The sequence below is a fragment of the Syngnathoides biaculeatus genome, chromosome 6 (assembly GCF_019802595.1).
Source record: "Syngnathoides biaculeatus isolate LvHL_M chromosome 6, ASM1980259v1, whole genome shotgun sequence".
In the NCBI taxonomy this organism is placed as follows: domain Eukaryota; kingdom Metazoa; phylum Chordata; class Actinopteri; order Syngnathiformes; family Syngnathidae; genus Syngnathoides; species Syngnathoides biaculeatus.
Window position 1 is genome coordinate 33,315,521 of NC_084645.1, and position 27,971 is coordinate 33,343,491.

Here is a 27,971-nt window from a genome sequence, read left to right on the forward strand (position 1 = left end):
CTGCATTGATTTTGATACTAAATTGAGCCCCCCCCCTTCCCATTGCATAAAAAGATGAAAACTACTGTCTTGTATCACAGCAAGCAGTAGAGCAGCACATGGAGCTTATAATACATTTACAAAAATCTAAATGATAAGTGTATAGTTTGGATGATGTTACGGTTTGTCAATGTGAATGTACTGCAATAGTCATCAGCATTCAGGATCACCCCACACTTCAGTATGTTATGAAAAGCTTTTCAATAAGAGGATTTCAGTTATAACAGGTGTTTCAGTAAAACTGGAAGGATTCCAGTTTTCAACCTGCAATGGGCCCCCCACGAGAGGCCATCGGAGACATATTGTCATTCAGTATTACCTGTCAGGCACACCACTAAAATGTTCTCACACTCAACTATTCAGGATTGGCCCTACATGACTCAAGTGCTCAGTCCCACAACTGAGACGTGTATTTTAGTGTCCTGCACGAGAACATTTGCATAATAGTAGTAGTAGTAGTAGTCTGGATATTATATGAGAGCATTTCAGTATGATGCGTGAGAGGATTTCAATAAAACAGGAAGGCCTCACTAACATCTCCCAGCAAAAAAAACCTCACCCAAGTAGTACTGTTACCATTTGAGGAGTCACGCGTCTGTGTATACAGTATATAACTAGCGTAATTTCTGGCCTACAAGACTTTTTTCACACGCTTTCAACCCTGCGGTTTATGCGGTGCTGGCGTTAGCACGGCGCTAGCATTAGCGCACCAGGTTATAAGCCTCGCTAGCGTTAAACTCTTTCTGTGTACTGAGGCTTATAACCAAGTGAACTCTGTAGGGCGGGAATTACTGTATATAGTATATACTATTGTGTATACCGGTTTGTGTGTGTTTTTAGTTGTGTGTGAGGTAATCCTAATTTATGTTTCTAACTGCCCCTTGCAAAAAAAATTAACCGTTTTAAAATTGTAGACCATTTTGCTGTCACAGTTTAAAATTTCATGGAAAGCAGCTATTTTAACAAAGAATATGATATTTCCAATGTGTTTTTGTTGAGAAATATACACAAATGATAGACTCACTTTTTTGTACGTAGTTTTATATAAATTAGTGTCCGTCTTACAAATGGTGAATAACAAACATACAGTAGCCTCGACACAAGATTTAGACATCGAGTGGTGAGTTTTATTGTGACCGTAGAAGGCTAACGGACACAAAAAAAGGACTGATTCAAAGCAGGGACAGAGGATCAGTGTGAGCAAAAGGGCGTCACGGTACAAAAAAAAGTTTGTCACCATGACTCAAGTTAGTGATGGGGTGTCGGGGCAGGCCACAGCTGTTGTTTCAAACCTAAAACCTTGCACAGGAAAATCTTCAAAATATCATTACATCACTTTTGAAATGAAACAGTTCAGTTTTATTATGAAATGAAATCTATAAAATACATCAATTTCTGGTACATTTTTTTCGCCTCTATTTATTGTGACAATATCAACAACAACAACAAAAAAAGATGTACCGGTAATTAATTCAACTGAAATATTCATTTTTTTTCCAGTTATCACATACTTTGATTGTACTGTACTAAGGGAATGTATCCTTTGTGGTCCCACACAACACAACCTTACACAATAAATCACACTTTAAAAAATGTATTGCTTTAAAAATTGTAAATAAATCATATTATAATTTCCCTTGTGGGTTGTTTTGGTACATTATAGGAAAAAAATATTCACAAATCAACATTGTGCATATAAATGAATTTAGTGCTCCCTTTTATTTAGAAATTATTATTTTTTTTTAAATTACCACCATCACATTGTAGTTTAGTGTCTTAAGGTATAAAGTGTGTAGACGGTGAGGAGGAGGAGGAATGTATTTGCTTTTGGTAAAGCTGTATGTGTTAAGTGTAAAAACACGACATTTTCTTTAGTGCCCAGTCGAAAACCATCAAATCTTTGGCTGGTGGGCCAACGCAGAGCTTGTCAAAGTGCTTAAAAAAAATACGACTTGTCTGAAAGCAGTTTGGTCTTGACACTTAACAACAGTCTCAACACAGGCCACCAGGACCTCAGAGTCAATGTGAGAATACAGTACATATATGTTCCTTGACATACTAGTAAAACACAGTCATAAAAAAAGTCTATAATGACTGTACAAACAAGTATATATAGTCAAAATAGAGGAATTTCCTCAAGACTCACTGCTCCGCACGTCCCAGCGCTGAACAGTGAAGAGATGTCATCATGGCAGTTGCTTTTACAGAAGAGTCATATTCCCATTGTGCTTAAGAAGAGCTCAGGTGAGCTGGTCCTGAGTCTAATGTCCAAACACGCACGTGCACAGCCACACACACGCACTCACACAAGCAAAGCAGTACCTGCATCTGTGTGTGAGTGAGTGTGTGTGAGACATCTTGTTCACAGACTAGGCTCCCCAAAAGTCTTCCTGCACTCCATGACCCCAGCTCCAGGTGGGCGGTCGCAGTTGTGCGTCAGTTTGACCTGACTGGGGGTGAGGCGATCGTAGGCCAGCTTGTACTCACGGTCAAATGCACCTGCAATGACACGAAGAGTGAGCTAAAATGGGGACGGAATCCATCGCTCCCAACGTTAGTCCAGTTGATTCAGTTTCAAATGGTTTGTGGTCTAAAGAAGAACAACTTGACGGAAGTTAATTTACAGCAATGCGACAGAAACACCAGACATATACTTGATTTAAAAAAAAAAAAAACGTGTCTTATGTGTCATGATGTCACAAAGTGTTTAAATGATTTAATTCTCAGGAATGTACAGTGAAGAAAATAAGTATTTGAACACTCTGCTATATTGCAAGTTCTCCCACTTAGAAATCATGGAGGGGTCTGAAATTTTCATCGTAGGTGCATCTCCACTGTGACAGAGATAATCTAAAAATAAAAATCCAGAAATCACAATGTATGATTTTTAAACGATTTATTTGTGTGATACAGCTGCAAATAAGTATTTGAACACCTGTCTATCAGCCAGAATTCTGACCCTCAAAGACCTGTTAGTCCGTCTTTAAAAGTCCACCTCCACTCCGTGTATTATCCTTAATCAGATGCACCTCTGTGAGGTCGCTAGCTGCATAAAGACACCCGCCCACACCATACAATCAGGAAGACTCAAACTTGTAACATGGCCAAGACCAAAGAGCTGTCCAAGGACACCAGAGAAAAATATTACAACTCCACACGGGTTGAAAGGACTACGGAGAAATTGCCAAGCAGTTCGGTGAAAAAAGGTCCACTTGTTGGGGCAATTATTAGAAAATGGAAAAACTAAACATGATGGCCAATCTCAATTGGAGTGGAGCCCCGTTCAAGATATCACCTTGTAGGGTCTCAATGATCCTTTGAAAGCTGATGAATCAGCCCAGGACTACACGACAGGACTTGGTCAATGACCTGAGACCACCGTTTCCATCATGGTATGAAATCACGTATGGCGCGGAAGGTTACCATGCTTAAGTTTGCCAATGACCATTTGAATGATTCAGAGGAGTCATGGGAGAAGGTTTTGTGGTCAGATGAGACCAAAATGGCACTTTTTGGCCATAATTCCACGAACTGTGTTTGGAAGAAGACGAATGATGAGTTCCATCCCAAGAACACCATCCCTACTGTGAAGCATGGGGGTGGTAGCATCATGCTTTGGGGGTGTTTTCTGCACATGGGACAGGACGACTGCACTGTATTAAGGAGAGGATGACCGCGGGCAATTGTGAGATTTTGGGGTACAACCTCTTTCCCTCAGTCAGAATATTGAAGATGGGTCGTGGCTGGGTCTTTCAACATGACAATGACCCGAAGCACAAAGCCAGGAAAACCAAGGGGTGGCTCCGTAAGAACCACATTAAGGTTCTCCAGACCTAAACCCAATAGAAAATCTTTGGAGGTAGCTGGAACTCCGTGTATCTCAGCGGCAGCCCAGAAACCTGTCGGATCTAGAGAAGATCTGTGTGGAGGAGTGGGCCAAAATCCCTCCTGCAGTGTGTGCAAACCTGGTGAACAACTACAGGAAACGTTTGACCTCTGTAATTGCAAACCAAGGCTACTGTACCAAATATTAACATTGGTTTTCTCAGGTGTTCAAATAACAATTTGCAGCTGTATCACACAAATAAATCATTAAAAAAAAATCATATACGTTGTGATTTCTGGATGTTTCTTTTTAGATTCTCTCTCTCACAGTGGACATGCACTTACGATGAAAATTTCAGAGCCCTCCACCAATTCCAAGAGGGAGAACTTACAATATAGCAGGGTGTTCAAATACTTATTTTCTTCACTGTATCAGTATGCCATAAAGTTGTATTAACAAACACGTACGCTGTTAGATAAAAATTGAGTGGAGAGGACTTTGGAAAGGAGAGAGAAAGAAATTGCAGTTTCAAACTCACTGATATTGATGTTGTTCTTCCCCAAAGACACCAGAGTGAGGAATAATAGATCCCTGTATAAGCTCCTGTAAGGGACACGCAAAAATAATACTTGATACTTTCCAGTGGCGCAGTCTTTCTCCATATGGTTCTAAAATGAATCTGCCAGTGCTCACCTTTGTCTTTTAAAACCCAGCTCCGGCCCCAGCAGCTGGATGATTTGGCTCATGGGCTGATAGATGTCACTCTTCTTGATGCTCCTCACCAAACTCTGAAGGAGCTCCACAGTGAAGAGCTGGCCCTCCTCGCACAGGCCTGAGCGAACCAGAAAGTTGGCACCTGGAACAAAACCCAGATCAAATTTATCCTAATTAAAGTCTCGTTTAGTAACGCTGCATCAACGGAGTCCAAATTAAATTATGTACAACTGTGCTATTACTTTACTTGCAAGCATCGCCCACGGAATCTCAGACTAATTGCATCTTTTGAAATACGGTAAATGAAAACAGATTGGCTTCATAACTTACAATGTGTGTTCCAGAGGACGTAACACGGGTGGACTTTGTCTTGGTGCAACTTGAGGTTGTCCCACATAATCCTCACCAGCACTTGCTTGCTGTCCTCAGAGGAAACGGCAGAAAGCGTCTGCAGGTGTGATGAAAAGTACTCAGTACAGCATGCTGGAATGATTATGACGATACATTTTTTTTAAAATAGTGATAGCAAATAGTGACCTGATCACCACGGCAACAGTGTTGGGACGCCAGGATAAGACCTGGCAGGTGGCTCGGAAGCTCCAGCCTTCTAAAGAACCACACAAGGTTCCAGAAGACAATTGGGTGCTGGTCCACAACCCCAGGGGAATAGATGGCCTGGTCACCTTCGTTCACCAGCAGGCTCTCCAGTTCCTTCCAAAGAACCAGAGGGCTCAGGTACGGCACTGTCACCGGCGCAGACATCTCGCCATTCCTTGGGGTAGTGTAATCTGCTTGAGACATTTGGGCTTCGGGGTTGCGTGACGCAGATGTGTCCTCCTTGCTAACAGGAATAGACTCCTGGGGAGATCTGAGAGTAGACACAGTGGATCAGATTAAAGAGGCCACGGGGATAAAGGAATTTGTGCGTGTGCTTGTTTGAATTAAAGAACTTGCCTGCTGGGAGGCCTCACATCTTTGAGCTCCACGTTGAGGAATGGCAGGAAGGCCGAGCCGCAGAAGGGACATGTGCTGTTGAGGTTGGAGTCGTTGGCAGTCCAGCCGGCCATGATCTCCTCGTCGTACACCAGAGAGTCACACGTCTTGCAAAGTGAGCAGCTTGACATCATCACCTGCATCCGAATGCAAACGGACCGGGCGTGAAACCATTTGGCAAGATGCAATATTATTAGTGATATCAATATCAGTGAATGAATGAATTCACCTCTATGGTATAAGCCGGAGAAGGCCTGAAGCGGTTTACGTCAGGGGAGGAATCTGGAGTGTGAGGATTTCGAGAAGGAACTGTCAAACCACCTGGAAATAGTATATACACAAGTTAGATGGAGCCTAACAAAGCTTATACAACAAACATGGATTACACAGTCCAAAAGTGAAAATGTTGACAAATGCCTTCATAGTTGGTAAATAGACTGCAATTTCTAGCGCTTTATCTCCAGAGCAGTGCTTTACAAAGCTTGGCATTCACCCATTCACAAGGCGCTGCAGGGGCCAATGGGGAAAAAACAGGGTTCAGTGTCTTGCCCAAGGACACTTCCACAGAGTCAGATGGAGCCAATCCTATCTGCTAACTGAGCCGCAGGCGCAATTATTGTTATGCGCAATATAATTGACAATGCCTGGAGGTATGCATTGAATTGATTAAAGTATGCTAATTAATGAAGGAGAGAACTGTGCTATATTACACTAAGATGACGATTCTACAACATTTTGAAGTCAAATGACACAAATAAATGTTAAATGAATACACCTCTGAAAGTATCCATTAAATGTAAGCATGTGATCCTAATGTGTATACAGTGTATATGCGTGTGTGTTACTTAGAGCAGCACACAATGCTTACTCATATTTGCTGGCCTAATTTCCGACAAAAACACTAGCAGGGTCACTTTAACACAAAACTGAGGGGATCAATCATACAGACTGCTTGAAGAAAGTGAAACAAACCAGAGAATGAATTGTGCCGGAAGACCCTGTCAGGGGAGCTGGGACTGCTCAGGTGGCTGTGGCCCGCGACGGGGCTCCTCCTGAGTCGGGCTATGCCGCCGTGCTGCGGGGAAATGAACCCGTCTGCGTCCAGACAGGAGTCAATATCCAGGAGCGAGGAGCAGTCGGCATCGCCCGAGGTGAGCGAGGACACGCTGATTCGATCACAATTTGAGTCCTGCCGGCGTGGTGAAAGAAACGCGTGGTTAGGGTGGTTTATCAGTGAAACTTAGGAGTGATAAGCATGGCGGCCCCGCTGACCTGTGTTAATGAGGTTTGAGAGGACAGGCGGGAGTAGAGGCGGCTGGCCTTCTCAGCGACACCCTTCCCCGCTAAGAGAACGCTGCTCTTGAAGCTGTCCAGGCTGGGTGTGAAGAGAGAATCCATGGAGAAGGAAGAGGTGGATGCAGTGGGGGATGAGGGTAACACCAACGAAGAAGGCCTGTCCCTGCCTTTGTTACAAACACCGAGAGGGAGAGATGGCGACGTCTTGAGCCGCTGTCTTGATTTGGCAGGTAACGGGAGTTGGGTGTTGGAGCGGAGCAGCGTGTGGGGTCGGGTGACCTGCGAGGAGGGGCTTGATTGGTTCTGAACATCTGCGTTGAGCTTGCAGCTCCTCAGCGGGCTGCTGCTGTGTTTCATGTACGTCTCGATCTCCTCGGCCAGCTCACGACGGGCAGTGGGCGTGGTTTCGCCACCTTGGCAGCGTTCTTCCGCCGTGGTCATGATTGACAGCGGATCAAACCCTGCCTCAATATCAGATCGACCCACTGTCCCACTGCTGCAGCTCACACTCCTTTTGGTCAGGTTCTGTTCCAGGTGAGGTTCTGTCTCCTCTTCCAACCCGCTCAGTTTGTCACCAGCAAGGTGCTGCTGCTTGTTGTAGTTGAGCTGAGAGACGGTGAGCTTCGGACCTCCACAGCCGGCCGACAAGTCCAGAGTCTTTGGCCGCTCTGTTTGGGTCAAACGTCCACACAGCATGGTGTCACTGAATGACGGACTGGAATCCAGGTTGTCAGCATTGGCTGTAACAAAACCACAAGTTATTAACTTGGGCTGAGGAAAAAGATACAATAACTCAGCTAAGTCAACCTTAAAAATGGGTTGACACAAACAAACAATTCTCGCCTGGAACCTCCACTGGGAGCCTCTCCCCAAACAAATACAAAAATAAATAAGGTTGGTGTCATCAGAACTCATGTTTCACACGGACGTTTATTGAAGACGGACGGAAGTGTTGGGCCAATAATAGCTTGCCAAATAAAAAAAAATGGAAGTGGTTTTTAAGACACTCTTAGATGTATTATGTACAAACAACGTGATAAGCAAGAATGAGCTGAATGGTGGTTTGTGTTTTTTTTTCCCCACCTAAAATGGTAATCGCTAAGGAACTGGAATTATATTTTGCGGTCTCAATTTCTCTAGATAACATTTATATCAACACTCAGTCCCAACATATCCAGATTAAGCATTGCAGTCATCCCATAATACACGTTAGAAGAGTAAAATTGTATATTGTTCCATTATCTGAGAAAATATCAATAGGAATATTGATCCTAAAAAGATTGGATTGTGACAGTGATACTAGTGACAGCTTAATATGATGAACTGTATGATAAGTTGATGACGGTCAACCCCTGTTTTCACTTTCAAACCCCAAACGCAATACATTAAAAAAATGTTTTGATATGATTGATATGTCTGGGCTTCACAGTTCTCGAATTAAAAAAAATAAAACAGCTGAACATTTGTTATACCTGATGCAAGAGTATTGCATTAAAAGAATGGCTAAAAAAAAAGTGATCCAGTTAATGCGTTTACAGTATTATGAATCACTTTGGCTACTAGTATCAAAACCGATGAGTGAAGTGAGGAATTTAGCACTAATGAACCATAGTGTTCTTCAATTAATCACCAGAACATTGCAATGTATATATCACGTTTAAAAACGAGTGGAAGAATAAAAGGGTCGTGTTATAAGCATGTCAGTGTGAAAGCATGAAACTTGGCATGACAAAGCACATTTATCACTAACGCCGGAGCGGAGCTGACCGCTAATGTTATTTGGAGCAGTGATGCGAGACAAATCTAATCACAAACAATGATCTGCTTACATAACACATTCATCCAGCAACAGTTTGGCTTTCAATAAAGAAGACTCCCACACTGGAACATTTGTTTCGCATGCAATTTTGGCTGATTTATTCAGCTTTAATGGTCAGCGAGTGTGAGATTTGAAAAAAAAAAAAAAAAAAAAAAAAAAAAAGCAATTCTTCCATAACTCACTGTGCAGCTTGGTTCCCTTGTCCTCACCCAGAGGAATGTTTTCCCCCTCTCTGCAGCACATCTCCTCCTTAGACAAGGAATCGTAGCTTTGGTCTGACTGGCCACCTGAAATGAATTTGATATTCGTACTTGTTTATGACATGTGGTTTTGCATCTGCCGTATCTATTCTCCTCCTTAGCGACTTAAGTGTTTTCATTTGTTTTTCAAGCAAGCAGCAGGGAATACTCAAATACAGAAAAAGAGCTGCAAGGGAGAATCGGGACCGGAGGGTTGCGCTGATTCTAGTGTGTTGTTTCTTCAGTGATAAATAAATGAAATAGTGCTGTACTTCAGACTGGTTCATTTGTTAACCACTATGATTTCTTGCAGAGGAAGTAAATGAATGTTTATTTGCCTTTCTTTACGGCATATGTGAATGTATTTGTTTGAAGAGCTTTCGCCTGCAGATAGACTTTGTCTTTTCACCTGCAGCGCATTCTTAAAAAATTAATAGTGGTCCCTCAGCAGAATAAACCAACAATCTGCAATGAGAAGTACACAAAAAATAAAGGTTAAACAGTCAGAAAACAAAGTGGGTCTCGCCTACCTGTACTAAATCCATCATCACTGGAATCCATTTTATTGAAGTCGGTATCGATGGAGGTGCGCTCGGCCGAGTCATTAGCGCTGTCCAAGCTGCCGTGACTGACTGTGTCAAGATCACTGCCGTCTAGGAGAGGATAACAAGTCAACAAGTGAGGAGTCACGGAGTGCTGATTGCTTCATCCACAACAAACGGAGAGCTCTTCTGCAAAATGCTATAAATCTATTTTAATTATTCAGGGGAAATGCCAGTTGTTTACCCAGGCATGCCTTCGACTTTTACAAAGATTCATTTGATCCTGTTGGAACACGTCATTGGTCCAGTCTGGAGAACATGTTCAACAAAAGATAAGATAGGTGTCTGTACACCACAAATGGCATGGTGAAATTTTTGAATTTTGCTTTTGTGTCATTCGGAAAAGGAGCTCTTCTAATCAAAAGGCACACAATACTTGGATCCGTGGTTAAATGTTGTCACAACATTGGTTATTATTATTATTAGATTATTTCACTTGAGGTTACATTAACTAACCAAAACGAGTACCCATTAGGCCATATAAAAAAAAGAAACCTGAAGCCAGCTTGTCCTATTTTCTCGTTTATTATTATTAATTCATTATCAGACTTCATGTTTTTTTTCAATAATTTGCATTCAGCTCCAATAGAGACAAGTGGTCCGAATGATGTCGTCATCCTAATCACGTGAATTGGTGGTTTAACAATACATCTGTAATGAACTTTCATTGAAACACGCCCCGTGATAAATCACCAACACTTTCTGAAAAATCCAACGTTATAGGACCCATGGAGGGAGGGGTGATTGTTATTTCACAAAAGATTTACAACTTTGTACAAATAAGAACCAGAGAGTGATCTATGGCGTATTATCACAGGGTCTCACACAATGTGTGAGGATAAAAATGTCTCAGTGGACTGTTAAGATTGATTTGTTTGCTGGAAACAACATAAATTTTTTATAAAAAATAGCCATAAAATCAGAAGCCCACATTGCTTCAATGTGATTAGTGAGCTCTTTTTTTTTTATCCCCAATTCGTAAAGACGAGGAGGGCAGACACTTTATACAAGATTGGATCATTTATCAAAGCTGCCTTCAACTGAGTAGGGGTCTTAATACATAGATTACTGGTATTTAGCCACAATAAACGAGATTGCAGAATGGGAAATAAAAACGTTTTTTTTTTTTTCATTAAAAAACTTTGTGCCTGGTAAATCTCATCGACTAACTAAAGAAGTTCATAACGTAGTTAATCATCACTGAACAGAATAGTGCTTCTAACTGATTGACCATAACAAAGACGTGTTTATACAATTTGCCCCTCTCATATAGATTAGTAAAGCATCCAAAATATTGGAAGCATTGCAAGTGCAGTTCAACACAACTGAAACATACAACCACATTAAACAACAAAAGGAATACAGTTCATCTCTGTCAATGAGTTTGTAAGATAGAAAGCAACCCCCAAAAACTCGGTCTTTGCTGAACATATCGGCAACCACTTGAAAATGTACAAAGACACGTCAGTGTTCCAACTTCAAGCTAAATCCTACCTGAAAGTTGAATTTCTCTGTGTGGTAGTGTTTGTTTCTTCCCAGCTTGCTTGAATTGGCTGACACCCAAGACCACATTTCTCAGCTTCCCCCACAAAAAGAAGCCACCCCTGGTGGTGGACGGCCACGTGCTCTCCAACACCGCCTGCAGGAAAAGCAACATGTACGCTCGAAACTAAACTTTGGAAGGTGTGATCGATTCAGCTCTTAACAGCACGCGCGCACCTTGTTGTAGTAGCCATAGGTGATGGCGTTGGGTTGAATTCCAGCCTTCTTCATCTCAAAAAGAACCTTCACTGCCAGGACTGGCTGGCTATACTGACCACACAGTTGCAGCAATACACGATAACACACCTTGGGCAAAATAAAGAAATAAAATGGCTTTTTAATGGAATAGAAACTAAAACCACGCCTTGAAAAAAAAAACCTAAATAACACACTGTATACACTGGAGAGTAGTGTGGGTGATTCTACCTCATCGGGAGCCTGCAGTTTCTTGTCTTGCATTTTCCTCAGCACATCGTAAGCCGTGCGCAATGCCCGCACTTTAGAGCGACACGAATCCACAAAACCAGGTAGGCAGATGAACCAGAGGCCGTAGCAATGACGCAAAAGACACTTGGACCACATCTGAGGCATAGACGAATAGGTTCGCGCCATCCTTTGAGCAGATTTGATCTCCTGAAATTGAAAAAAAATATATATATAGTGGCAAATTCGCATTTAATTCCATTTTTGTAACTATCAATGTTTTGTTGCAACAGTAAATGACCTGCTTGGAGCGTCGAAAGATGGCTGTCGGGCTGGCTGGGCTGCAGTGGTGTGAAGCTGTGCCTGCTGTTGGAGCATTTGGTCCCTCAAGTGGTTCTAGAAGTTCAGAATTTAGCACTGGAAACCTGGAGTAGCTGGAGAAATACAATAAACGCCATCAGACACCATCAGACGCATCAAGTACTGTAATTTGCCGTTCAAAAACAAAAGGCTTGGGGACTGAGTCCCTCATGCAAGGCTGTACGAATTAAAATGATGACAAAAGAAGTACCGCGGTACAATAGATGTAATTTTTGCTAAGCGCACTCCCACAAGTGCGAAGCGCACACATTTTCTGGAAGACACCTTCAAATGTAGGAGATGGATACATGTAAAATACACTTGGATCAACATAAATTACATGTGGTAAATTCATACAACAATAACGATCTAATACAAAAACTGTATAAATTGAAATTCCCATTCCACAAAGATGAACATACATGTCTTCAACGTCAGGGTTTACAGTATGAGGTCCGCTATTGCTTTTAGGATGTCTTAAGCCAGTGTGTAAGTCCATATGCTCCAACCACAATAATATACTATAGGGCATATATTTTTGATAGGATGAACAACAGTACCTGTAGCACAGGGGATGCTCTTCTCCTTCTGGTAGCAGAGGCAGCTCTGGAGGGTTGATGTAAACAGTGTGCTCACTGCGATGGGATTCGTCCAGTTCGATCAGTCTCGCGTCATCTGGCTTCTCGCCGTCCATCTGTTTTGTACAGAAAAATAAAAAAAAAAAAAAAGAAATGTGAAGAAACACATCTTCTGGCATCTGTGCTGCTAGAGTTCTTGTGTGACTCTGATATACAGGAAATAGATTGGACCCTCAACATTATTAGAACTCCCCAGTGCTTTTGTACCTGCAATTTTCCTTTTGTGTGTAGTGGAGTCAAATGACACTAAAAGCTTTATGGGTGTGCAGAAATTGCAGCCTTTCAGTTTATTTGAGTGACTCAGCAGCTGATCCTCATCTTGGGCTTCACCAGAACACCAATATTATGGCAGCTGAATAGCTCCTGGGTGGTACTGTGTTAAAGGCTTTTTTCCACTCGGTCGAGTGGATGATTCAGAATGGCGACTTTCTTCGACCCGCCCAGCGTTGTTTCGATTCTGCTCTTTAGTTTCTTCCGCTCGTTGCCCTTCCTCTTACACCCGGGAGGTCTTTCACAACCGCACATGCGTCGTCAACCTCAGCAAGACGCAGTTGATGATGAATGAATGAATGCTTCCACTTCTCAATACTAACCACAGTGACAGTTCATCGAGTGTCCTGCGCAGGACAAAAGTGTGTGACTTCCGGATTGCAAAAAAATTGCAAGCTCAACCATTTTTTCCCCTGCCGAGAAAGGAGGATGTTTTGTTTGTGTTTCAAAATCTCAAGATAGCTGTGTCAACTCGAAGACAGATACTCATACAAACAACATAATGTATTAAAACATTTTTTTTTTGCATATCAGTAGTCCATTAATGTATATATATTGAGATTATTTCAACATTCACTCACCGTGATCAAAGTTAAATAACATTTACTATAGATATATTTGCATAATGAACACAATTTAAAGTTAAAGATATATTTGCTGATCACGATTCGGCAACTTTTATTGTAACTTTCACAGTACTGTAAATTCCTGGCCTACAAGTCACAACTTTATCCACAGGCTTTCAACCCTGCGGTTTATGCGGTGATGCGGCTAATTTGTGCATTTTTTTCTAACGGCCGGAAGGGGGCACTCGAGCGGAAAAGGTAAGAATGAGACCGGCGGAATATCTGTGCCGAGGAAGTGACTTTTACCGGCCCCGTTAGCGCTGCGCTACCGTGTGTTGTTGCTGTGTTACTGGCGTGTCTCAGTGATATTTACCGGTAAGTTTTATTCTAACTGGCCCTGTTAGCATTAATGCTAGTGTTAAACTCCTTCTATGTACCACCTTTCTTTGTAAATATCTCGTGTTCCAATGTGGGTTTCAATGTGGGCACTTGCGGCTTTTACACAGCTACGGCCTATGTATGTACCAAATGGTATTTCCTTTCCAAATGTACTCGGTGAGGCTTGTAACCAGGTGCGCTCTGTGAGTCAGGAATTACCGTAGTCATTGTTCAGACACCACTTAAAAATGAAAGCATTCTTCTGCATCATCCTTTGAAACTGACCCGAGAAGGATTTTAGTGACAATCATAAATCTCAGTGTCTTGATATCAGCTCAAGCGCTCTAATGGCATGTGATCAATAATGCAGATTGCTGACACAAACAAGGAGCTAATGCACAAACCTGTCTTGTGTTCGCAAACACGCCCCCCACACCCACACACACACACACACACACACGTACACACACACAAACAAACCACTTTAAGGGCAACAGAGGAGACCACACATGATGCTATTAGTGCGTTATAGCTCCGACTCGGATATGTTTTGACAACACCAACAAAAACTGTGTTGTGTTTACCTTGGCAACCGTGGAGAGCTGCCAGGCAGTCACGACAATGACAACGGAGTAGAGAAAGGGGGAAAAAAGAACAACATATTACACAACAAAAAGTACCGAAAGCCGAGTAAGAAGATCCAGCAAAGAAAACAACATCAGCAAATGGGTGTGCTCCAGTTCAGATTTTGGCTGATTAGAACTCCTTAGAACATGGACTTAGTTTCAACAAAAAAAAGGCACCTTCAATAATAGAAGGCTGTTTATTCCTTCCCATGATTATCATTTCTGAGATTAAGATCAGCTGCAACCGTCACCTTATCAGCGCACTCGTCGAAGAAAGCCAGACTTGCATCTTTGTCACTGACAAAGGAGCATTCCTCAATGAAGCGGCTGAACATTTGAGTCTTGGTCATGAGCGAGTAGAACCTCTGATGGGAGCGGTCTCTGCTTTTCAAGAAACCTAAAAACAAAGCAACCCCCCCGTCCGGCACAAAGATATTAATATTATGTAAGGACATGCATGGCATGATGAGATTTATTCAACCAGATCCTCTATCAGAAAGCCGCTATGTTGATATTTCATTTATCAGAACTGGTGTTGAAACAAGTCCTCTGCTGCTCTGCTTGCATAAGAGCTCTCATACTGAAGTAAAGCAATTTATTATTGAATTTTCTCAGCCTTCCTGACATTTAGTACATTCACTGAAGCCAAATGAAATGTAAAACACTTGATCAGAGAAACATTTTGAAGCCAACCTTGAATGTCAAAAAGGGAGCTGACATCAGTGGTCTTCTCAGAGGGCGCCTGGGTTATGGGCTGCAAGTACGAGCGATAACCTCGGAGGATGGCCGCCATAAAGCGCAGGAAGGCTTCCTGGATCTCGAGCTCCAGAGTTTGGAGACTCTTCCCACCGTTGAGCTCGCTGTCAATTACCGCGTGTTCCATTTGAACATCTTCGTGGCTTACGTAACCACCTGACAACACAACAGTAAACTTTGTTACATTGTTATTACGGGATAATAAGACTTTAGTCTTTTTAAAAAGGAATATTATAGAACTATCCTAGTTTGACATGTGCACTTAAAGAGATGAGATCAAGTTCTTAATGCCACCATTTATGTAACGTGACACGCCAGATGTTTTCATTCACAGATCTGAAGAAAAAAAAGTGTTTGGAAAAGGGCCTGCACTTGGGAAATACTTTAAAGTCAAGCGGCCAACATTGTCTTTCAAATTTAATTTAGAGACAATAACTTCACAAATACAATAGCGGGCTACATAATCCTAGATTGGCAAGCAGACTGTCAATTGCGGAAGTATATTAGAAGAGTGAAAACCAGAGAATCTTTTAACGAAGAAATGTCATCCACTTCTGACAAAACTGCTCAAGTCTGTACTTTCCCCACAGTACTATTTCACTTAATCCTCTTTTTCTAGTTGACCACAATCATTATCAGCTATATCTTGGCAAAATTCATTGGTTACCAGAAGTGTGCAAATATTATATTCAACCTTCAAGTTTTGTGTTCTAATGTCATGAGGGCCACGCAATCAAGGAAGTGTAGGTGGAAAGTACTTCTCCTTTTTCACAGCCAAACTGTGATAGACGTTGCAAAAGAGCCGTGTGACGTGTGGAAAGTTAAGTAAAACATGATTACGTTTGGGAATTACTGAATGTGATCAATTGGGCAGCAACGACAGGAGTGAACGCCTTAAAGTATCCCCAGGGGAGCCACTTAAATTACACAGTGCATTGGATTACAGTTCAAGTATTTAGTAACTTCCTGTAAAATTCACTGACTCAGCAACTAAATTATTGATCAAACCAGATCTCGGCCTGAACTCACCCTCCGTGAGCTGCTGATGGAGCTTATTCAGGGAATTCAAAAGATGTTTGCAGGCTCTCCCGGGCAATATTTTCCACGTTAAAGCCTTTTTGTCTTCTTTCCTGCAAGGAGACAGCATGCGTGCCATTACACAGGGAGGAGCGATCGCCAAAAGGGAGGCAGACGCTCTCTTATCACGAATGACAATTTAATCGCTCGAAAAGACAACCTTTGAAGATCAGCAATCCATAAACGTGATTTAGTACCAGGATATTTCACATTCCAACTTCAGTTACATAAGGAAAAGCTTTCGCTGGCAACCTTGGAGTGGAACTTCAATCACGAAAACTAGAAAAAGTTATTTCAGAAAGATTAGATTCACTCACTGGGAAATGGTGTTGGTATCCAAATCGACACAACTGATGTCAGTAGGGGGCACGTACAGGTCAAAATATCGGGAATCCACACCCACAATAAAAGGACACGGGGCACTGAGTACACCCGCCAGGGTCAGCGGGCACAGAGGAATGTACGGGCATGGCCAATGGAAAGGGAATATCATCTGAAAGGAAGAAGGTAGTTTCATCAACGTCCGTCAAATTCAGAACTGTGCTTACATGTAAAATAATTTCCATTAAAATATACTGAATGAGTCCCAAGATTTAGCCATGGCAGGAGTTTTAACAGAAATCAACAGCGTGGAAGGAGAAAGGACCAAAAGGCTTACAGACACGAGTGCCTCTGTGACACTGGTTAGTACGGCAGGCCGAAGGGAGTGAACCAGGATCTTGTGCTCTGTGACAGCCAAAACCAACAGGGTGGCAGCATTTTTTGGGCCCAGATTCAGAAGTAACGTGGAGAGGCTTCCACCGCTTTAGAGAAAAAAGAAAAAAAAAAAACACACCAATGAAATCAGGGAAGTGCACATAGGATATGTTATCATGGACTTATTATTATTTGTCTTACCTGAGAGGCAGTGGAGAGGACACGGGCTGGCTGAGGATCAGGCTGTCATGTGGCGAGAGCTTTAGAAAGCACAGCGCGTTAAGAGTGAATGAACAGGACACATATGGAAGATGGAAGTTCAACTTCAAATCATTTCAATTCTAACATTCGCTCATTCTTACCTGCACGAGGATACGTGGCCTCTGGGTGGAGGGGAATGGCACATTTTGCATGAAGTGAGCGATGTGCCTAGACAAACAAAGACCCAGCATTAAAACGGACGACCAATTTCCATCTCACAATAAATAAATATGTAAGCAATAGCCTGGCTAACTTTTCAATGGGCAGCGCGTGTGGTCCAGAAATGGAGTATCGGTAGAGGAAGGTGAGGAAGCTCCTGAAGGACTGGAAGAAGGGCCAGTGGGATAGGAGACAGATGCTCTTGTTGCTGTAAACATTCCTGGTACCGCCGGGTCCGAGATCAGAGCTGAGCAGGCCGAGCTGTGAGAGCTGACGTTCAGTCAGGTTCTCCTCCGAGTAAGGCTCATAGAACTGGATTGCTGCTCCGTACACCTACACACCAACACGGCAACATTTCAGTCATTGCGTTACAGCCCTTCCTGGGAACTTCAAAAAGGCACAAAAGTAATGCTAGCAGTAACATACTTTTATTCGCAAGTATGTCAAAACAGCTCAACAAGAGACTTTTAAAGAATAAACTTCAAACAACTACTATGACACCAGCTCCTTTGTTGTTCCTCACAAATAAATTAGAAATGATCTGAGGCATGGGAGGTACCTGGGGACCCTGCAGCGTGCAGGATGGTTGGACAAGACAAGGAGTGAGCACTGAGGCGTTCAGCAATGAGCTATCCATTATTCACAAGACGTGCTGCAAATATTCCTTTATGCTGCATTGCTCTCAAAGTCAAAACAATCGTTTAGTATTCCAAACACAGCCCTTTGGACCATTTGGAATCCAGTCAGAACTGAGACATTGTCAGGATAGTGTGTTAGTTATTCTTGGAAATTCGCCTACAGTTCATGAACGAACTACTCCCTGTAGGATATTACAGCATTGAATGTGTGATTAAAGGAGGCAGTTTCTCACAATATTAAAACCGTTCCCAGGTGTCTCAACAACATGTCTGTCACATTAAAATATACCCGCCAGCAAGAACTATATCTCTGGACACGCCTTATTTTTGTCTTGCTGAAAGTGCTGTTTTGAGCTCGCTTCTCACGCTGCCCCATATACTGTAAAGGGCAAGTACAGATTTCTTTGTCACGATGACTTGGGCTAGAGCTTGGGAACTATCTGGACTGCATGTTGCGCAAACCCCTGAATCTAAAAAAGAGAGTGCAAACTGGAACTGTTTCTCTCGTGGAGTCAGCACCTAATCCCTTACACTTTAAATCGGTGTACACGTGGCGCATGCAATTTACACATTTCCAAAACATAACGTTGCCACCGCATCAACAACTTTACTGAGCCATAAAATTGTGATAATGAAGTGCTAATGCTGTCAGCTAAAATTAATTTGTCCCGCCAACAAAACTCAATGCAGCTCTGCTTATCCATCCATCCATCCATCCATCCATCCATTTTCTTGGCTACTTATCCTCACAAGGGTTGTGGGACTGCTGGAGCCTATCCCAGCTGTCAACGGGCAGAAGGCAGGGTATATGTTTGTTTCTGAAGTGGTTGCCAGCCAATAGCAGGGCACATTGAAAGAAACAGTCGCACTCACAATCCCAACTTGGGGCAATTTAAAGTGTCCAATTAATAATGCATGTTTTACCAATTCATGGATGGAAGATTTCGGAGTGGGTGTGGTTATTATTTAAATTAGCCCCACTGCTACCTAACAATGAGGTGCAATCGCAGACACATTTTCAGAAATTGCCAGATTAAAAAAAAAAAAAAAGTTACTTGGTTGTTTCTTTTCACACTTGATGGATGGCGAGACAGGCTAGTGACCCAACTATTTAAATACAAGCAATTAAAAAGTCATTTTTTTTTTTTATCAGGTTCTCTTTGGGGTACAATTCACGTGAGTCATAGCAGAAAATAATTGATGCACTAAACCTTTTCTCCTGAAGCTCCCGTCAAGACAAATGTGGAAAAAACGGGAAGTGCATGTTTGGTGTGCGCAGGCCAGCACTCAATTGTTGCCCCCATGGGCAGACAGAACATAGGCACAGACTCGGGCAATGGAAAGGACTCATAGTCCTCTTCAGGGTAGCGGCAAAGCAAACCTGTAACAAATACATACAATAACATTTGCAACATTTTGTGTATTTTCTTGTCAATCAAACTTGGTAACATTTCATATTTTCATAGAAAGATGGTGCCACTGTACCTGCTTTGCATGCAATAGTGTTTGCTTTTGCCAGAGATTTCTTATAACACAAGTAGACAGACGACCCCCACTAGAAGGTGACAAAGGACACTCAGAGGTCATTGAATATTTTGACTTTGCATCAACAACATCCAAGACTTCTTTGCCCACCATGCTGCTGTTGAGGTTCTTGTCCACCTTGCAGAAGGTGTGAGGAGGCGTCTCCCCCTTGCCGGGCACGATGATGCAAACGTCAGTGACAGCCAGCGACGTGTGGGGCTGGCTTTTAGGAGCGCGGCGGTAGGTGATGTAGATGCGCTGAGACGACGAGCTGCTGATGTTGGCGGGGCGACCTGAGGGTGTGGTCTGGACGATGTGGCATCCAGGCTTCAGCTTTTCTTTCCACTCATACAAAACCCTGAAAACAAAAATGGAGAGCCTTCATTATACTTGTATGTGTGATCCTTCACAGTTTTAACACGACTGACAAAGCCTCATGACAAACTTCTTAAATCATGGGTTCGGCTAACAGGAATTCTCCTTCTACCGATAACCCCTGAGACACTGACAATCCAAGTCAGTTTAGTTTTTATTAGCTGGCTGTCCTGTGTGTTAGGTAGAAAAAAAACTGGATGGGGGTTTGAAGTAAACCACGGAACTGGCTGGCATTACAAGAGGAAGAAGACTGGTTTCCCTGCTCCGTTGTGTTGAAAGCATTTGTTGCTGTTGCACAGATATTGCCACACAGGTAATTATCGTAACAGCGCAAGTCGCAATGGCTCTCTGAGCGCACACTTTGTGGAGACAGCCATCCCACTTGTGCTAGTTGTGTCTGAGCGGGACAGGCGAATGAATCCCGGCTCTATTGTTACAACGCTAGTGTGCCAATATACCAGGAATGCAGTATGAAAGCAGATTTCGCCGGGGCCGGGGTAGAGTGTACTCAGAGCCAAGACCATTAAAGAATAAAGTGTATGAATAGGATTCCATCTTTTCTTCCATTTCACTTGCTGTAGGTGCAATATCAAGATGTCTATAAACATTTGCCCATTGGGTGTGTTTCACATGTTTAAGAGCAGATTAATGTGACCCAAGGCAGAGGAGTGATTAGTGACGCAGGTAGCTAAAGGGTCAGCGACTGAGGATTAGTGCTTACCCAAGATCTGTCAGCGGAGGCTTATCTCCGCCTCGCTTGAAGCACAGGAAAATCTGCGGCCCCCTGAGGCTGGCTCCATTGAGCTCCGCGGACAGGCCCGACGGGGTGCTTTCGACACAGGTGAAGCCGGGGGGCACCTCTTCGCCCAGCGAGCGGATCACCACGGCTACATCTGTGATGGGCGCTTTGGGGTTGACAGATTTTGGAGTGGTATCATCAAAGTGCAGGTCCTCCTCCAAAAGCTTGGACGAGTCAGTGAGGCCTGCAACCACAAAGTAGTCGGCGACACGGGGCGCTTTATCCTCCATCATTTCCCATTCCCAAAGTGAGGGCTGGAATCCAGAGAAGAGGGAGGGAAGGAAGAGAGCCTCTATGAATTTTAATCACTTGGCTGGGTGCAGCTGAAAAGCAAGAGGAAAGTGAAATCACATTTTAGTGCATTGCGGAGCATAATGTAAAAGTTCACTGGCTGCATTAAATATGGCCGCTGTGGGTGTATGAGGAATGTAAAACCAATATAACAAATTCATACCTTACTTGGGGAAAAACAGGACTTTAATGGGAGCATCTGGAAACACTTACACTCTTCCCTGCAAAAATCTCCATATTTCACCCAGAAAAATGGGAGACCGTGAAACTGGTGACCTTATTCTGTTCCGTGACTGATTATGTAATGCAAAACATGTGCTTTTGTAGAGAATACAAATCGGACAAGGAAAGGCAACATAACTTGAAGGAGATAAGATGGTACACTATTTTGAGGGGGGCTTTTAAGGAGGGAACATTTGGACACACCAAGCATGTTGTGTGAAAGAAAGGGAGCCCGTTGCGTTATCACAAAGCGTGGCGCTCTGGCAGCCTGCAGCGCTAAGTGCCTGTTTTATATCTCTCGGCACGCTCATCACACTCGCTGGTGGACTGATGAACTGATATCACCCAACGTGGTGTGAGTGTCAAGCCATCCTTTATTTGCATTTTAATGCTAATCAAGCGTGGCCGTTGTTCAACTTTTGCGCCTCTGACGTTGTTCGCACCAAAATTAGCTGCCGCTGAATAAACACAGCCTCTTCAGGGTGCAGCAAAGTCGTAGATATCATTTTGCCTCATTTCCCTCCAGATGATAATAATCAACATGCAATCAATCCTTTTCTTAACTAACAACTACGTGGCTACCTACTGCAGGTAATTTAATGATTCCCAACCACCGCAAGACATCGTCAGGTTGCGACGGGAAACAATCCAATTCCACTTAATTGGTCTGAAAATTGCTTATTTACCACATAATGGATATTTGCTTGTCTATCTAGACCAGACATAGAGTGACAGGCGGATCAATAAACTGCTCTTCTACTTGATGGCAAAAGGTACAATGCACAAGAGTATCCACCTGCTCCCAGTCATATAAAAATAATCATTTTTCGTTCAGCGAAACAGGCCCAGATCTCACACCCAGTAATTTCACGAGTAAATTGAGCTGAGATTGTTATTATTTCAGCATATATGGTTATACTATTTGCGCCATTTTTGTTTGGCAGTGAGTCGTGTGATTTTTCTAGTGGTTTGCGTCTGGCGGAATCCTCGCATCGTCTGAACCATTATGAGTTCAGGGGAAAAAAAAGTTGCTTAGTCATTTCACACTGCGTTGTCAAGACATTTGAAACACTTTAGATTGGTGAGTAATTTGTATACTGTAATTAACGTAGGAGGTTTCGCCGAGATCCCAGCGATACTTGCGTTGGCTAAATAAAGGTTGGAAAACTATGTACGATTCAACACAGACACTGTATATATGCCTCAGAAACAGCGATGCGAACCATCTGGCATTGTAATGTTATAATACTGTTATTACAGGTGCTTGATTTGCTCTCACAGCATTTGAGCCTCAGCAGTAACCAACATGACCCAGCAAGAAAGAATCACAGTGCCTTGGCACTCTTTTTATGTTTGCAATTTTCTGTTTTTGTGCGGCTTCAGAAAGTAAAGACATCTATGCTTTTCAATTGTTATGAAAATAAATATCGCAGTCATGACTGGTTCCAATCATGTGGTAACGCTCCTTCCGTCAGTTTTGTATGTGTGGTTCTTGTCCTCGTAAGGGTCATGGTTGACCTGGAGCTTATCCCGGTTGACATTGACTGAGAGGCTGGGTCCACCCCGGATTAGTCGCCAGCCAATCGCAGGGTAAAGACGAACAAGCACTCGCACTGTAAAGGCGATTTGGAATCCTAATCGAACCTAACATGAATGTTTCTAGAATGCTGGAGAAAATCGGAGTACGATGGAGAAAACCGGGAGAAGGGAGAGAACGTGCAAACTCTAAACAGAAAGGCCGAAGCAGAGACTCAGACCCAGAACCTCTTATATGCGAGGCAGAAGGTGTTAACCACTTGCAGTGCGATAACTAAGCGGGATTAAATAGAAGACGACGAGAGACTGATTTAGAAGCAGGTGATGATGAGAATGACAGCCTCGGGAAGATGTGTGAGGAAGGTAGGCAAAAATAAATCAAGTGAGGAGGCTGCAGCTTCTTAACGGCTCACAGAATCAACGGCATGCCTCGGACAGATGGCGTTTGAGTGTCGCCGCCGTTGATGTCGGAGGAGTCCACTTGACTTCAAACACTACTTTTCTTAAACATTTCATGCATTAAATCAAGCACCCCTTCCTAAAGCCCATTTGAGCCACAAATAATCATAGAAATTACATAATATGAAGATTATAGCATAGATCCAGTTCCAACAGGCATGGCAGCTATTACATGTGCTCTATGGCTGCCTACTACGACTATGAAAAACAAACCCTAACACAATCTGATGGGAGCATAATCCAAAATAAAGCCAGCTAATTACTGTATTTAACACAAATGTTTTATTCTTATGGAATGAAAGCATCCAAGGGAATGAGCATATATTTTTTAATGAGAACATTATTTATATTTGGATTTATTCTCTGTTTTGTAGAACTAAGCAAAGTAGGTTTTCGTGCCACGTGCGTGCATGGCCCGGAACAAACAACTTATTTTTCATTCAGCAATTTTCTTTGCCCCGGAGCGGATTTCCTTGAACAAGTCAACTTCCCGAATCGCATCCGTTATTGTCTGAGTCACGTCGCAGGGTTATAGTTGGTAATACCACTTGAGACATCCTGTTCCCAAAAGTTCAATTCTACTCGCAAAGGGAACCAAAACTCATAACGTTCAATGAAGGTATGACACTAATGACGGGTGCATGATGTGCTAACTCTGTGGCCTCCATTTATAAACTCTCCTTCGAAAAAGTCATACAAAATTGTTTGGTAACTTTTGATTGATGAATTTGCTTGATTCAGCATTTGAGTCACCATTGCAATAACATCATTTTGTGATGCTGGTACGAGCTGAGGACTCAAGTTAGTTGAGTATTTCTAAAATCTGAGCGTTGGAGAAAGCAGGAAAAGTGCAAGCCAATGACTTATTTTGCTACATAATTATCGAATAATTGATCATTATACCATTTTCAAAAGGATACAATCCAGGTAGGGGTTCTTTTCATCTTCTTTGTCATCCAAATTCATTATTGTAAATGATTTCTCAGTGTCAGCTCAGCTGGTAAAGTGTTGGCCTCACAGTTCTGAGGTCCCGGGTTCAATTCCGGCCCTGCCTGTGTGGAGTTTGCATGTTCTCCCCGTGCCTGCGTGGGTTTTTTACGGGCACTCCGGTTTCCTCCCACATCCCAAAAACATGCAACATTTAATTGAACACTCTAAATTGCCCCTAGGTGTGATTGTGAGTGTGGCTGTTTGTCTCCATGTGCCCTGCGATTGGCTGGCAACCAGTTCAGGATGTACCCCGCCTCCTGCCAGTCGACAGCTGGGATAGGCTCCAGCACTCCCCGCGACCCTTGTGAGGATAAGTGGCAAAGAAAATGGATGGATGGATGATTTCTGAGCATTCTGAAAACTGGCGTTCAAATCCTGGCCCTGCCTGTGTTGCATTTGCATACTCTTCCCGTGCCCAATGGTTTCCTCCCTTAACCCCAAAACATGCACAGTAGGTCAATTGAAGGCTCTAAATTGCCCATAGGTGTGAATGGTTGTTTGTTTATATATATTTTGTGCCCTGCGATTGGGTGGCGACCAGTTCAGGGCGTAACAATGCTCAATGTGAGTAATAATAGTTGTTAATCTTAAGATGTACCCCTGGCAATCACTCCAAGGTGGAGTGCGATTTTTGTCCCTCTCGGCCAAAGTCAGTCGGGATAAGCTCCAGCCTAACTGCAACCCCATAGTGGACTTGTGAAAGTACTTTTGAAAATCCACAGATGGAAATGATTATTTCCCATAGTGTTAATTTAGTACTTTAACACATTATGTTCATGCCTTCAATATTAGTTATTTGACATGCGTTTTGAGCTTTGTTTTGTGGAGACTACTGGAGTGTTTCAGGGAATTTCTACTGCTGATGAATCCATCCATCATAGCACATAACATAGCACAAAAAGTAAGAAAGTTCATTATTTCTTTTTAGAAGCACCAAGAAAAGACACTTAAAATCCTAAATGGCACCAAAAGGAGAGAAAGATGCCATTTTTATCTCCTCCAAAAAGAACCACGACTTCAATGTCCCCTTGGACTATTTGGAATCTCCCCCACCCCACCCAAAAAAACCCCAAAAAAACCACAGACAAATATGTTCAATGAGATTGAGTAAGTAAAAACACATCTTTGAACGACTATTCTCTTGTCATGGCATTATAAGAATGTGAAAGCATTTCACTTCCAGCCTCCCAGTGTTGTTGAGAGGACTGTTTCGGATTAAAGGGCCTGTTGGCGGCAAGGGAGGAGGAGGACGAGGAGGAGGAAAACAACACATTTCACTCAGCATCTGTTCTCTCTTAAACCACCAACACAACCATCATCACCAGCAGCATCTATATGAATTCCATTTGTTATGTGATGATTCACATTCTCATGACCACAATCCTGGAGGAAAAAAAACCCAAACAAACAGTGCTTCAATAGGAATTACAGATTAAATGTCTTGGATTCGGACCTCAACTGTAAAGCAGAGGCAAACACAACACTACACAGAGGTTCCCACACGTCGGAGTCCATCTTAGGCAGCAGCATCTCGACAGCGGATGAGATGAAACCGGCCCTACCGTAGACCCACATCAGGACCAAATGTTGCTCGGTACAAAAGAGAACGACGACACGGCGTCATATTGACGCGTGCACAATAGTAAAGAAGCCAGCAACACACCGCACGTTCGCGTTTATGAGCATCTTTGCTTACGTTGCCGTCAAACCGAGATTCGTTGCACAAACACAATACGCCACAGCACCCTCCCCCCTCCATACAACAAAGGCTAAAAAATGAAAATATCACAAATATCGGCGTAAAAACAGAGCCCCGTCGTGTTTGTTTCATTTAAAAGTACGCATGTTTGTACTGTACTCACATCTCGAGATGAGCGGGCGATAACGTGACTAGAAATCCTCCAGCGTGATTTATGGCGACGCCAAATGATGCTCTCTCTCTCTCTCTTTTTCTTTTATTCCCTCCTCCGAATGTCCAAACGTAATCGTAAAAATTCTGAAAAAAAAAATTCACAGTCGGTTGATGAACGCCTCGTCTCGGCGTTCGTATTCCTGAGCAGCGCTGCTTTAACAGGACCTAAGCGTAACACGTGACTGATTACAACCCTCACTGACGTCACGCGTGACGTTGCGGCAACCAGGAAGTGGAAGCGCGCCCGAATGTGATGAAAGCGCAGATGCTGCGTACAAGAACCGCAAACCAATAGAAAAGAGGCGAGCGCTCATATTCACACGTTATTCTACGCTGATCTAGTTCTTTTTTTTTTTTTTTTTTTATAAATTATCCTACCCGGCATTTTTGGATGCGCTTTTCATTTTACATCTCTGAAATGATTTAAACAACTTCAAAAGGTGGGAAAAAATGTTGAAATCTTTCCACATTACAAAAAAAAAAAAAAAAAATACGCTTCCCACTTTTCCCCCCACACAAAAACCAATGAAAGTGAATGAGATATTCAACAAAAACTTCCTGTTCCCCATTCAAAAGTAATAGACTTCAGAAATACCAGAATACACCTAAATCTTCAGTTATTTTTCAAATTCTAAAAAATCCCAACACTCCCCGAATTCCACTATTAACAACAACAAAATCACCAAACTGGAGATATTTTTCTCCATCCACATTCCTTGAGCAAGTCAAAGCATTCAACTTTAATATTCAGAATCATTTATGACACCAAGGGAACGATATTCCCCAAAAAGTGCCTCCAAAAAGAGAATGCACCCATATACACTCATTGCATGCTCAAAAGCTGTTAATATGAAAAATGTAACGGTAAAACACACAAGACCATTTGGTATTTGATGACAAGCTGTCATCGTTTTTAAGAAAAATATGTAAGTGGCAACAGAATAATTGCGCAGTAAAAACTTTCAACTATCTCATAATATGGAAAACAGTTAGCGTGGAGGTGGTAGTGAGGACTGTGCTGCTTATTAAAATACGTCGTATGTCGGGACTGTGGCGTAAAGGGAGAACATCAACACAGTATCATGTTGGGTGTAATGAGACTTATTCTGTCCTCTCTTGATACAATAATTATTTTGTTAGGTTATTGAAAGAGTGTACCGTGTGTGAATCATCCCAACTGGGGTGGAAGCCAATAACTTCATTGTGCTGAAGTCACAATAGCATGATACACGTGAAGTATTGACTTTCTCCCATTTGTGTTTCAAAGAAAATCTAAAAAGCAACACCACTAAATTGGTTTTGAAGTATGCTTGGCTGTCACCTAGCGGGCAACATGCGGAACGTCAGCCTTGAGCTCTATTTTGTCTGTTTAATGGGGTTCCTAGTTTATAGTTCTTCAGTTCAGTACAGTAGGCATTTTTATGCACTGTTGCTATGGCATCAACAGTAGAGCTGTATAGCTCACTAGTGTTGGTTAAAACAAAATATAATGATATGCATTGATTGGTGAAGAGAAGATTTTCAGTCTATCCTGTTCATGACTCATATTTGTTTCAGGCCAAACATTCACTCTCATGCAGTCAGTGAGTGGCAATTGACCCCTCCGTGGATATTGCGCAATCCACGTCACTGACCTATCAGAGGCCAGAGATCTGCATAAACCAAAACCCGTTTTTGCTCCCGCCATTTTCTCAGACAACATTGCATGGTCCAGTATAGGTTTTGTCAGCGTTTTATCGCGTATTTGGGTTATTTAACAAAAAATATGGTTAAGAGGTGTAGTCACGGACTTTGTAATAGTGATGACAGGTATCCTGAAAGGCTAGTTGGTGGAGTTCGATTCGTACCCCAGTACGAAAAATGCCTTCGATGGATCAAACTTTGTGGAAGACCGCATCATCAACTAAATCCATCTAGTATCAACCGGAACAGATATGTTTGCACG

General features: G+C 42.6%; 1 protein-coding gene across 4 annotated transcripts; it reads right to left on the minus strand.

The window, feature by feature from the left end:
• Positions 1 to 852: 852 nt before the first annotated feature.
• On the minus strand, positions 853 to 26,196 carry dennd4a (DENN/MADD domain containing 4A). Of its 4 annotated transcripts, none has more exons than XM_061822233.1 (30): positions 25,977 to 26,196; positions 20,539 to 20,870; positions 19,554 to 19,800; positions 19,404 to 19,473; positions 19,130 to 19,299; positions 17,375 to 17,613; positions 17,223 to 17,289; positions 17,062 to 17,120; positions 16,823 to 16,967; positions 16,482 to 16,657; positions 16,117 to 16,217; positions 15,025 to 15,243; positions 14,583 to 14,728; positions 14,290 to 14,307; positions 12,414 to 12,547; positions 11,795 to 11,927; positions 11,497 to 11,703; positions 11,248 to 11,376; positions 11,023 to 11,167; positions 9,457 to 9,579; positions 8,870 to 8,974; positions 6,845 to 7,608; positions 6,545 to 6,761; positions 5,802 to 5,893; positions 5,534 to 5,709; positions 5,117 to 5,447; positions 4,910 to 5,027; positions 4,559 to 4,721; positions 4,404 to 4,468; positions 853 to 2,538 (listed from the first exon to the last, which is right to left on the minus strand). In XM_061822233.1, exons 2-30 carry the CDS (start codon positions 20,847 to 20,849, stop codon positions 2,402 to 2,404), a joined length of 5,007 nt encoding a protein of 1,668 aa, XP_061678217.1. In that variant the 5' UTR covers positions 20,850 to 20,870; positions 25,977 to 26,196; the 3' UTR covers positions 853 to 2,401. The 4 variants fall into 4 exon arrangements, with proteins under 4 accessions (XP_061678217.1, XP_061678219.1, XP_061678216.1 ...); XM_061822235.1 differs by having other exon boundaries at positions 6,845 to 7,536; positions 20,539 to 20,939; XM_061822232.1 differs by having other exon boundaries at positions 20,539 to 20,939.
• Between the last annotated feature and the right edge of the window lie 1,775 nt (positions 26,197 to 27,971).